At 39.8% G+C, this 12,797-nt stretch overlaps 1 protein-coding gene across 1 annotated transcript in view; it reads left to right on the forward strand.

Annotated features, from left to right (window-relative positions):
- The first annotated feature begins 5,421 nt into the window (after positions 1-5,421).
- Positions 5,422-12,797, forward strand: part of LOC139474806 (relaxin receptor 2-like) — a 93,481-nt gene continuing 86,105 nt past the window's right edge. The window contains exon 1 of the mRNA XM_071257930.1: positions 5,422-5,606. Within this exon, the coding sequence (XP_071114031.1) occupies positions 5,456-5,606 (151 nt within the window). The 5' untranslated portion in view covers positions 5,422-5,455. The remainder of the gene's footprint in view (positions 5,607-12,797) is intronic.

Below are 12,797 nucleotides of genomic sequence, written 5' to 3' on the forward strand. Positions count from 1 at the left end.
TATAATCTTGTAACATAATCCTTATGATTTGATTAAAATACGTTGATCAAATTTAGTTTAACATTAACACTCATTGAAGTTGAATCATGAGTTAATGTGATAAAGAATTTGTAGCAGTGTCAAGCCTCAGCATGGTAGCTGCAGGAAAGGTGAAAACAATGGCCACATGGGAATTATTCACACCTTTGCCATTTACTCTAAACACTTGATAAGTGTCTATTTAGCTATGTTGTCGTGTCTACGAAGTTATATTGATTGTCTAGCGAAGTGGGCAGAGCGACGAGGCTTTGTGGAACGACAAATTCCCCCTTTGACAATTACCTGATACCAATCCTCATCTCCAGACAACACTTAAGCTAATAAAAGTAGAACAGAGTTATTTCAGAAATAATTGTACATTGTCATATATTTAACGATTTTATGAAAAAGAAGTATTTAAGTCGGGATCTATTCATCTGAACGCAGCAAGCAAGGCTGTATATTGGATGCTCCATGTGACAGTGTTCTCCGGTCCGGCTATGAGAGAGAGCGCTTGTCGCATGTTGTGCGTGTGATCTCAGTGCTGCATGTGACAGTGTTCTCCGGTCCGGCTATAAGAGAGAGCGCTTGTCGCATGTTGTGCGTGTGATCTCAGTGCTGCATGGCTTGCTTGTAATGAAACATGCTGTGATGCTCTTTCCACGCGAATGATAATGATACTGATGACGATTGAACAAAAAGGGCCATTCGTTTTACCACCTATTTAACTGATATTAAATACACCTTCCGTAAGAAGTCATTAACTTAATAACAACAATTTTACCTTTTGACACAATAATGCCATTAACAATCTATTGATGTAATTTTCATATGCGTGGTGCAGGTGTGTTTAATGAGGCCATCGTCTAGTCGTGTTGTCTCATCTAGGAGTCAGTTATATATGGAAATTTGATGTTTTCTTTCGTGACCGAGCGGTGCATTGGATGACAACAGGTTTCATGTGGAGGTTTTAACTAACTGCGCAGTAAATGGCCAAAGCGGATGTGAAATTGACGTGATGGTTAAGTCCAGAAATTTGTTTCAGTTAATTAAATGATGATGCGGGTAAAGGGTGGGCGTTTCTGTGGTAATGTCTATTCTTATCTAACTTTAAAGATCCCTACACAGCGCCTTATCAATATAATAGATAATACTTTCGCTTGGTTTTGTATACATGCCCGATGCAATTCCCTATTTCGACTTGTACCATATGTCCCCGTGTATTTCCAGGTGAACTTTTGACTTACCTTTGCATACCTTTGTGACGGGGGCCACCAGTGGGTCAGGATGCGCTTATCTTTTCGTGATATATATATATATATATGGATGGATGGATGGTAGGATGTATGTATGTATGTATGTATGTATGTATGTATGTATGTATGTATGTATGTATGTATGTATGTATGTATGTATGTGTGTATGTGTGTGTGTGTGTGTGTGTGTGCAGAGTTTGGTTGACGCCGCCCTCAACAGTAGTTCAGTTATAACGCCGCTTATATCAGGGACAATAGTTTACCTACTTGGGAAAACATGAACACATGAACATGGGATGGTGCTGGCACGCCTGAAGGATGCCACTCTACACAGCGAAGATAGCCATAGATGTAGATGTCACCAAAGTGTAACGTCTAAGACATGCATTACGGCGTTAAATCAATGCCTCACCCTCCAAAGATAAAAAAAACGTTCTCCAAATACGTACATGCAAGATATATGTACACTGCTCCCACACATTCTCTTGTGTTTTTCAGTGCATGTCACCTCGAATGTCAAACGGATGTTCTTTTCCAAGGTAGTTCATATGGTTGATTCACTGCGATTGATGTTAGATGTAAATTCAGGCAATACTCTAACAAAAGGATGCACATGCATCTGTCCAGGCCAGAACATTCCAGAACTCAAGACAGTTTCCGTTCTTAAGGTATTTTGTTGCGATACCAGGGCAAATATACAAAATGTTGTTTTTGTCTACCTAATTCATGACTGAGTTTGTTCTTTAGGGCATTAATTTATTTGTCAGAACGATATCTGGTGAAATTGTCATCCCTGTCCTGTTTGTCTTGAAGGATAGTTCACGTATGCTGTATATTAAGGTTAGCTTTGAATTGAATAGCAATTGGGGCTGTCTTTTGATGAGGAGTTTCTAAATACATCGAGCCATCTATGAAACACAACACATTTGTAGTTTCATCCACAAACACGTCATATATTTATTTGGGGACAGGGGTGACACAGTTATCCAAGGTGCCGCAATTCGCTGTGAAGAGTTGCGTCCCTTGGGTACGCCGGACTTCTGTGATCGTGGGTTCGAATCCCGGTTCACTCCGATTACGTTTCAAGGTTTGTCAGCACCGAAACCGTGATCGTGGGTTTCACCAAAGTGGTAAACGTGCTTCAGGATATGGAAAGGGCTTTATCGCTTTATTCCTTTCATATTAGCCTGACACGCCGTTATATGACTGGAAGCAGTAAGCAGGATATCAGCTACATTTCAGCAACCTGTAAATAATCGAGTCATGACAAGACTAAAAACAGTGATTGACATCATGAGTACCGATCCGCCATTAGAGGCGCGATGATACACCTTATGTATTCAGTGTCAATTTTCATAAGTTTAGAACACCTCTTTCTCGATTTCGTTGCAGCGTACGTGATCTATATTTTAAAACATGCATATATGTAGGTATAAATTGCAAGAGAACATAGACTTTGTAGGATTTGTAAAACCCTATTGTATTGAACATAAATATAACTTTTATGTGTATATCCGATGTGTATGATTAAAGCGCACAAAATCTGAATAACTATTTCTACCACAACTCAAATGGTACCTTGTAACACGTTTTGCAAATGAATGACATATGATTATACAGAAACTATGAGAAATTATCTATGTTCATTTATCATGCTATCAAACTAAGAGAATGTATGAATTCATAACACTCCCCAGACAATGTACTATAGGCCTTTGGCCGCAACAGTACCATGAATAAAGATTGATTGATTGACACACAATGAGAGTGGTCATACTGATCTGGATCTTAATTCGCCCTTATGACAAACATGGGCACGTATGATGCCCCTGAGTATGGTCTTTAAATATAACACGGCAACCCCAGAGAATACCCAGTCTTGATTATCCGATTTAAAATTCCAGTGGGCGTCAAAGGCAAGATTAAGGAGACAATTATATGAATGGATCTTTGAAATCAGTGATGAAACCAGATGCTCAATACATAATCGGAATCTTCAAGTCGACGAGTAGGGACTTTTGCGAACACCTGGCGTCATCACTGTTTTTCAGTGATCCATTCATATAATTTCCACAACTTTTTGCCCTTTACGCCAAGAGGAAGCTGTTTCGGCAGAAAATCTAGGCTGGTTATTCTCTTGCATTGATAATTTATGTTTTGAACGAGGAAATGTGTTATCGCTTTAATTTAGTAGCAATATCTCAGCAATGTGGGGAATCGAACCTGGACCTTCGGTGTGCCGAGCGAACACTTTAACCACTAGGCTACCTCATCACTCCACGGGGATATAACTAACTATACGTGGCATAGTTAGGAAAATAATACCTTAAATATAAAACTGCTTCTATTTTCGGATTCAGACTTAAACTTATAAATTAATTACACACATAATTACACATTAAACATTTGTTTTCCTCAGACAAATGCAATAATCTTAAATAGAGATCCCAGGAGTCGTATCTTGGCCGCCGATGATCTAACGTCCAAACTACTTGTAAAACATTACTGAGAGGGATGGAGTCAGGAGTCTGTGGCAATTTATTTACATCAAAGATCAGAAGGTAGTCCCGCAGTATTACCCATGTAGTAGTCCTTAACGTGAGATGCCAAGGGTGTGTTTCGTTGTGGGTTTGTGCGCTTACACATCATGAGACACTGAGTCATCCTTACACTGCTGCAAGGTAAGCCCTTGCGATGTTTTTCGCAAGGTGACATACACGAGCGTTGTCATTGTATATACTGGGGTTCTTCTTGATGTAGTGATTTGGCTACACCTACCTTGCATCCCAAAGGCAAAATGTGTTTATAGCCCGGGTTTAAATGAGATGTTATTTTGAGCCGTGTTTTCCCCAGAAACTATCATTATATCGTTTAATTATACCTGTTCCAATATGTGAGGGGAGATGAAATTGGGTTTAAGGTCGCGTCAGAGATTGCGCTTATATAGCAACGTGCATGCACGTGTGTGTGGCTGTTTGTACTAGTCCGGACTGATGCCGATTAGTGCTAGCTCATGATCACTAAGATACCATGCCGCAGTTTCATATGAACACCCTAATCAGACACAGTATACTGACTCCGAGCCGACTAGTCCTTGTTTTAGCTCTGAGCCCTACCACTAGACCACGGAGGCGGTCTTATGTACATATAAATATAAATACTACAGTTGTGAATTGTTACGATATATTTTTGGGTTACACTTTTGTATCTCTATAAATATAACTTATACAGAATATGAATCTTCATGGGAGTTTCTTTTGAATGGATTAAATATGAAGATAAGAACATATGGATGAACGAATGAATGATACATATTACTGTAATTGTTGAAACATTTATATAACTAACTTGTATTATAATAGGAACACTTATGTATGCCACGTATGGTCGTCCTAATTAATAAACAATATAATGATCTTCACATATTACCTCTGAAAGGAGGAATTCGATAAGCCATAGCTATCCAAACCACAAACAGCAATAATAAAAGCTAACCAATCGATAGCACATTTCCCAGTGTTTTCAACTGACCCCTCCGTCCATGTGATAGCAGGGTCAATAAACAATAAACCGTCACGCCACGCTCCCTCAAGATGCCCACTTTTCCAAACACCTGCAAGAGTGAAGAACATACAAAGCCACTGGCGCGTTTTCAGAAGTCAGTAAAACTGTTTTGCCGCTGCAACTTGATCTACATCATCAACGTCTACTTGAGGTCGTAACGTGTATGTTGCCTTCAGTATCGTGGGTCTCTCGTATCAAATCTTGTCCTCGTATGCTTAATAGATCGGCCAGTCCACTGATATTTTTAGCCAACGGCTATTACAGCGAGCTATTTCTACTTCTGTCCCAAACACTTCAAACTCTGTCATTTTGAAACAGAATTCCCCATTTGCTTTGTAACTAACTTTCCGACGGGTTGTAAATCTTATCAGCGGGCGGACTCTCTGGAGAATTTTTAAACAAATTTAGAAAATTGAATCGTGACTTATAAAGATTTGTCACAATTATCCGATGGACAGCAATTTTTCTATTTCAGATAGAGCGGTTCCTAAGTGAAAGTTCAGAGGCGTTCTTTTTGCGAAGGTGACAAACAACAGGCCGTGGCATATATCAGGCAGAAAGGATCGGCAGGATGGGATTCAGATCTAAGTGTAGCTTGCTAGCGTTAGCTAGCAGCGATGGACGGCAGTAGGTTCCGAAACTGGGGCCCTAGGAGAAATTTAAATCTGGAAGAATCTGAATACAACGAAGTGATACAGATGAGGAGATATTACACGTGTTCTGTGTTCATTATGGTTACTACTGCCCTGCTCGTCGTAATACTGTGCGGTAAGTCGGCTTTGTTTACTGTACGTTCTCATAGAGAGGGTTTTTCTTCTACCTGTTGCTTCACCGTTGTAAGCTGGTGGGGCCTGGCGTTGTGTGGTTGTTAGGCTCTTTTTCAACCTGGACCCGTAATACATGTCACAAATCTGTGTAATACATGTCACAAATCTGTCTTTAGACTGTGCTGTGTAAACCTTCATTATGTATGACCATGTGTCACAGTGTGGCAAGTAGTTATTATTGGCGTGTTGTATGTATGTAACAACTGAAATGTGGTACTCGGTTATTCGATAATGACAAAAAGGGAGTATTTTTGTCCGAAATAGTTTAGTAAGAATGAGCAGAGAGTTTCTGTTGATATATATTTTGATATTTTATTATTTACACCAGCCCTTTCCTTGTCTGTACAAAGTGACACGTCAACACGTATAACACTTTCCGGGGTCCGTTTTTTCAGCAATGTCAATACCGGAACAGATGTTGACGTAATTAACACAGAAACATAATTTTGTCACATGTCGGTTATACGTCTGTTTAGTGTGGATCTAATGTTAAATCAACATTAAAGCACATAGTTAAATGACAGTGCAGTGATCGATTGGAGGGAGGGATATGTGTAGGAAGGCACTGGTGATTCGAGAAAGGAGACACAACATGATAGGAGGTTAGGGAAGCAGTTGTATGTACTGTTGAATAACGTGACATTGTGACATGAAATAGTTGAGTGTTTTGAAGACCCAGACCGTGACATCTGTCATAAAGAACCCCATATGCTATCCATCAAGTTGGCGTGTGACCTTTCCCCTCCTGCCTGGAGCAAGTTATGTATGTTCCATAAAAAATATCCTTTAAGGTGAACGTGTGTGAAGGAGACACACATCGATGAATGAAAGTTTTTCGTGTCAACAAGTTGTTTAACTTCATTATCCTTGACGTCATAGTGACATCAGTGGTGCCGTCTAAGATGCCATTTTCTTTCATTTAAACAGTTAAAAAACCCCCCCAAAAACAGACACAAAAAGTGTAAAAATGACATTTCCGAACAAGAAATCCCCCACGGTGTGTGAGTGAATGTTATTTCACGCCGCATCCAGGGGCATTCCTGTTAGTTCAGTGCGGTCTGTGAATAATTGTGGCGGGGCCAGTCAGACCTATATTTGATAGCATGATCCCTGCCGTCAGGGACAGCCAAACCTTTAGTTGATAGGTACTGTAAGGTGTTAGGTGAGACACAAGCAGCCACACATGCAATCCTCATTACTCTGTTAGGATGCCAAAGCATGGAAGTAAGGGGTTAATTCAGGTCCCGGATCCTGCATGGGTTAACGATGAAATCCCTAAGGCCCATGTGGAATTACACGAGTCTCTGAGAAAATACACAAGACTCTTGGGAAATTATTCTAATTTTAATTACATTGATTTCATTTCTTGCACATCTTATTTCATGCCAGAAACCTATGATCGCGGGTTCAAATCCCCATCGCTCTGATTATGTTTCTATGTTTGTCAGTACCATAACTGCGCTAGTGAAGTTCACCAAGTGGTAAACATCTGAAACCTACATCACTTATTTTCATTATTCATCAAGCTGACACGCTGTGGAAAAACTGAATTAGTGTTCGAAGCGGCGTTAAATCCAACTTACAGTTGAGCATTCGCGGGGCCAGTGAGCACTGAACTTTTTACGATGGAGGTCTTCAGATTGAGCGTGTGAGCCTTCAGATGAGATGTTTCATACACGGATATGGTCTGCGAATCAGTTTCAAGATAACCGAATTGATAGTAACGGGTTCAAGTGCATGTCAAGATACTGCTGAAGGATAACCCAACCACACGTCACAAGCGTTACATATTCCCCAGGTCAGTCCGCCCGTTGCTGGTCCAGTACCCAGTGCTCAGTGGTATAGGTTAAACGCATCCAGGAAATGAAATATATGATGATGATTGTTATTATGGTATTCAACCCTGGGAAGTATACAACCAAAATTGCATGTTTGGCGCTGGAGGGTTTTAATTCACGTTACCTTTTCCTTCTACCTGACACTCGTACACAGCGATTTCATAAACTAGCATGTTTATATTATTACGACACAGTGACGGTTTATAGCCTTTTCATTGGGGTCGGGCCATCTACTTTCAAGTCATCATAACCTCACATGATGTGGGCCCGCCTCCGTGGTCTAGTGGTAGAGCGTCCGCTGGGAGAGCGGAAGGTCCGGGGTTCGATCCCCTGCCGTGTCATACAAAAAGACGTTAAAAGATGGTACTTGTTGTTACCCTGTCTTGCGCTCGGCATTAAGGGGCTAAAACAAGGACTGGTCGGCTCGGAGTCAGTATACTGTGTCTGAGTGGGGTATTCATGTTAAACTGCAGCATTGTATCTCAGTGGGCTAGCACTATAAATCGGCATCAGACCGGACTAGTACAAGCATCCACACACACACGTGCATGCACGTCGCTATATAAGTGCAATAATCTTGGACGCGACGTTAAACCCCATTTCACCTCACCTCACCTCACATGCTGTGACCTGTATACAGTGAAAAGGACCCCGTACTACCTTGCACGCGTATCCTTCAGCTGGGAATAACAAAAGTAGAAAGGTTCAACGTAGGAAGCCCATTTCTTATGTCCACGTCATATTGCTTGAATATTGCTAAAAGCGGCGTAAAAACATCAATAATGAAAGTAGAGAGAAGTGTCTTGCCTTAGATCCCGAGATGATGACATGTTATCTATGTAGATAATCTCGTGCACAATATACACACGTCAGACAACACTGACGGTAACGCCTTAATAATGCATCAAACCCGAGAGTATGTCGTCTATACGCTAGTAATCTATGTTCGGAGTGTTGAAAACAGAAATACTTTCTCGTTATACAAGTCTCACAAGTATGTTTGAAAATATATTGTGAAAAGTCAGACGTTGCAGTTGAGACGTCATCCATTTCTACTTTTAGTGATGCCTGGTTGTGACACATGCATGAATTCTCCAAAGGTCTTGAGGACTTAAATGACACTCCCATCACCAATACGTTTTTTAATGAACAAGAATCAAAACGTCCCTGATCCAAGCAAGGATGTTCACATTAATGAGTGCTATATTCATGTTTACCTGAGATCTAACCAGAAGATCTGTACTTTTTTAATCCAAGCTGACAAGCCATAATATTGTCAATATATCCTAGAAACCCAACGTACCAAATTACATGTAAAATTATGTTACAACTACACTAGCAAAACATGAAACCACCAAATTATGGGATTTTGCAACTGAAACTATGAACTCTATACCAAAGCCACCGTTTGGGCAGGTGAACGATGGACATGCCTCTGCATGTGTTTGCGACGGGTGTCCGGCTAACACCTGGTATCATCACTATTTGATAGTGATTCATAAACACATGCTCATGACATAATCGGAATTGAACAATGGCTGGACTGTGCTCACTGAGATTTCTTCTGATTATGCAAAAGATTTGTGTGACTGTTGTCGTACAATAGCGTCTTTAGATTTAGTTAAATTCGTAATTATGTTAATCCGCATGACGCAGTATGCTTAGCTGTGATATTGAAGAAATGGGCTAACGTTCGCTAATTGTCTTGAATTTATAGTAAATTCCTGACTAATTACCCCTGTTGATAGCCCCTGAGGGGTTAATGACCGCTGAAACCGGAGACTCGACGTCTGTGTGTGCTTGAATGTAAAAGCCAGGGCCCACGTTACTGGATATCGAGCTGGTAGAATAAGCGAAACGACCTATTTGATAGTTTTTCTATTGATAACGGTTGACCGGTTACCACCAGTTGGCGTTCTGATGGGCGTAGGTTAGACTGCGATTAGTTTCAGAATGAGGTTTCGAATCGTGGTTGATTATTTTCTTATAAAACGAAATTTACTAAATATTACAACCATGTTTCTCAAGGCTACAGATTACGTGGTGATATTTTGTGGCAATTTTAAAATGAATGGACATATTTCCAAATGTTCCCTCCGATGATTAACGCTTCGGAGGAGTATAGATCGTCGGCTTGACGTGTGTTGGAGCATAGCAACATGCAACCTCCACAGTGTTTGTCATCTGTAACTTTATTTCTTATTCAAACTTTTTTCCGGAAACGAAGGTACTGATGTACTGCTTCGATTTGAATGATTAAATGTGTGTGATAGCTGATTAAATAGAAGGCTGCTGGATAGCTAAAATTAGAAGGCAATTTCCAACACAGATACTCTTGTACGAATGTGTCTTCCATTGCAACAGAGTACGTGGTCAATTATGAAATGGACGATTACCATGACGGCTGCAGAAACTAGTGTCTGTTATGTATGAATTACACACTGGAGAACTCAAACCTACATCTGAAGCCTGTATGACACTACAGCTATCATACATAATCGTACATTAATTAATAATATCGTGCAATTTTCATTGTTTTTATTTGGTTGTCATTATAAAGACAAAATGAAAATAAAACATTAATTTTATATAGTTAGGGCTTATTTGTAATTAATATTCCGATTATACGAAATTGCTACATGAAAATTTAATCCTAAGGCTATTCATCCACAATGCTAAACCTCATAAAATATGTTTTATATACGTTTTGTGAGGCATTAAATTAATTAAATTAGGTTCATGGTTATAAATGATCATGTGGAAGTATCACGTGTTAATATAGATGTAATCCACGTGTTGTTTTCATGTCATGTTAATATCAGCCTATGCAATACGATGTAACTGACCTAACTCGTAACTGATGTATTCCTCACTATATATTCCTTCATCAGGTTAATCTTGTCAGTCCTACACAAGATAAGGCATATCATATGTACTGCTATCGGGGCTCGACAGACAGTGAAGGAGGTTGATGTACAGATATTTGTGTAGCGGGACTCATGTATTAGCGGTGTGCGGTAGTATTGCTTTCATGAGTTATTCACAATGTTCGCCTCAAACAGAATGAGAGTCTCAGTAGCGAAACTACCGTTCGCAACAACAAAATGAATCATTTCTCTGCAACCACGATATGGGATACCTTCTCCAGCATGTTCATCACTCCAATTTCAAGAACTTCCATACCCATCATGTCTGCAGAAACCGTTGAGAGAATGCTCCTCATCTAAACTGTCCGTCACTACCTTGATAAGGAATCTTTATTCTACAAGTCCATCCTTCCTTTTACACATGCTCGTTATTTGATTGATCTCGAAGTATAACCTCATCCAAATTGTCCGCCTCCATCATGATAGGGAATCCTTATCCTGTATGTGCATCATTCCAACTCCGCAGCGACAGAGACCTCCAACATATATGAACAAGAGAGTCTTTATCCAGACAGCCAACCAGAAACAATAAAGGCTTCTTTAGGGATTTCTCATGCAACATGTTCATCATTCCAAGTCCGCAGCGACAGAGACCTCCAACATATATGAACAAGAGAGTCTTTATCCAGACAGCCAACCAGAAGCAATAAAGGCTTCTTCGGGGATTTCTTATGCAACATGTTCATCATTCCAGCTACAAGAGTTTCCCATTCGGCAGGTCTAACATCAGAAGAGCTTCCTGATGTCCATATCAACCATAAGACGGTTTCTATATCCGAACTGTAAGCAACAGCCATGGGAACAGATTCTTTATAACAAAATGTCAACAGAGAAACTAGATTTGAAGTCATCTTCCTGCTCAAATTCTTCATTCCGTCATGAATTGCAGATGTGCAGATAGTAAATTTTTTAAATTTTTTTCCAAAAGCCTATCTGCTCATTGTGTCATTCGAAGTATTAAATAATGCAGGCATTTATTGTGGTATGGTTTCTTCCTTAAATCTTCGGCATCTGTTATCGTTTGTTACAATTCACTTCATTAATACAACCATATCTCTCAGATTAATAATGTTCAGTAAGGTCAGTGGGAATACTTCCATAATAACTTAATACAAGATATGAAGTAGCTCAGCCTCTTAAGACCAATGCAACAGAAAGCCACGATTAAGTTCCTCTCAACTTGCGTTTATCGACAGATGGCTCTGAGAAGTGCCACTACATGACTTCTCCCATCTCGAGGGTTGAATACGGCATTAGAAAAACTAAAAAATCGAATCGATAACAGTCGCTTTTCTCCCAAAACCACTTCAGCCATGAGCTTTACAACTCATTAAAGAAATGACATTTTAATGACTCCACTTCCCCAACTGACAACCGTCGATAACAATGCAAATCCGCCACCTTTGTATCGTACCGGTTCATATACTATTTTGAAAAAGTAGATGAGAAGTTAACATATTTATTTAAGGAGTGTGGACATATTTGTATATTCGACATGTGTTTTGCCGTCTGAATTATACAACTGACTTCCATAAAAACTTACAACAAGATATGAATTAGCGGAGCCTTGTTAATAAGACCAATGCAACAAAAAGCCATAATGCTTGAGTTCCCTCAATTTGATTTTATCGACAGATGGATATAAAAAGTGCTCTCACATGATGTCCCCCTTCATCGAGGATTAAATACGGCATTAAAAAACCAACGAATAATTGATAACTCTCGCTTTTTCTCCTCAATCCCGTTTCCGTGATGAGCTCCTGTTTCATTCTTTCTTTTAAAAAAATGACGTTTTAATTACATCAGTTTCAAGAGTGACAGACATCCGTAACAATGCGGATCCGCCACCTTTGTATCGCTAAGTTGTCTTTATGATTTATAAAATTAATAAACATTCGTTTATCAAAAGGTAAGAGAATTCTTGACTACGCTTACATATCTTTAAAGCGGTGTGTAATTATATGTCCATCAGTTTTTACGACATGGAGATATGTTTTTCCGGACCCGTGAAGATTCCGGGGTAGAATAGGTCTTCAGAAACCCATGCTTGTCGTAAAAGGCGACTAACGGGATCGGGTGGTGAGTCTCGCTGACTTGGTTGATGCATGTCATCGATCCCAGGGGCGTGGATTGATGCTCATGATATTAATCATTGGCTTGTCTGGTCCAGACTCGATTATTTACAGACCTCGGTCATTTGCTGGAATATTGCTGAGTGCGCGTTAAACAACAAACCAAAAAAAAAAAAAAAAAAATCAACAACATGTTTTTTTCCGTCTGAACTACACACTGCTGACACTTGGATGTCATGATATTTCAGAGGGATTAACCAACATAATTTTGTAAGGCTTGAAACACGCTTATGTG

The sequence above is a fragment of the Haliotis cracherodii genome, unplaced genomic scaffold, assembly GCF_022045235.1.
Source record: "Haliotis cracherodii isolate W230 unplaced genomic scaffold, xgHalCrac1.p SCAF_3, whole genome shotgun sequence".
NCBI classification, from domain to species: Eukaryota; Metazoa; Mollusca; class Gastropoda; order Lepetellida; family Haliotidae; genus Haliotis; species Haliotis cracherodii.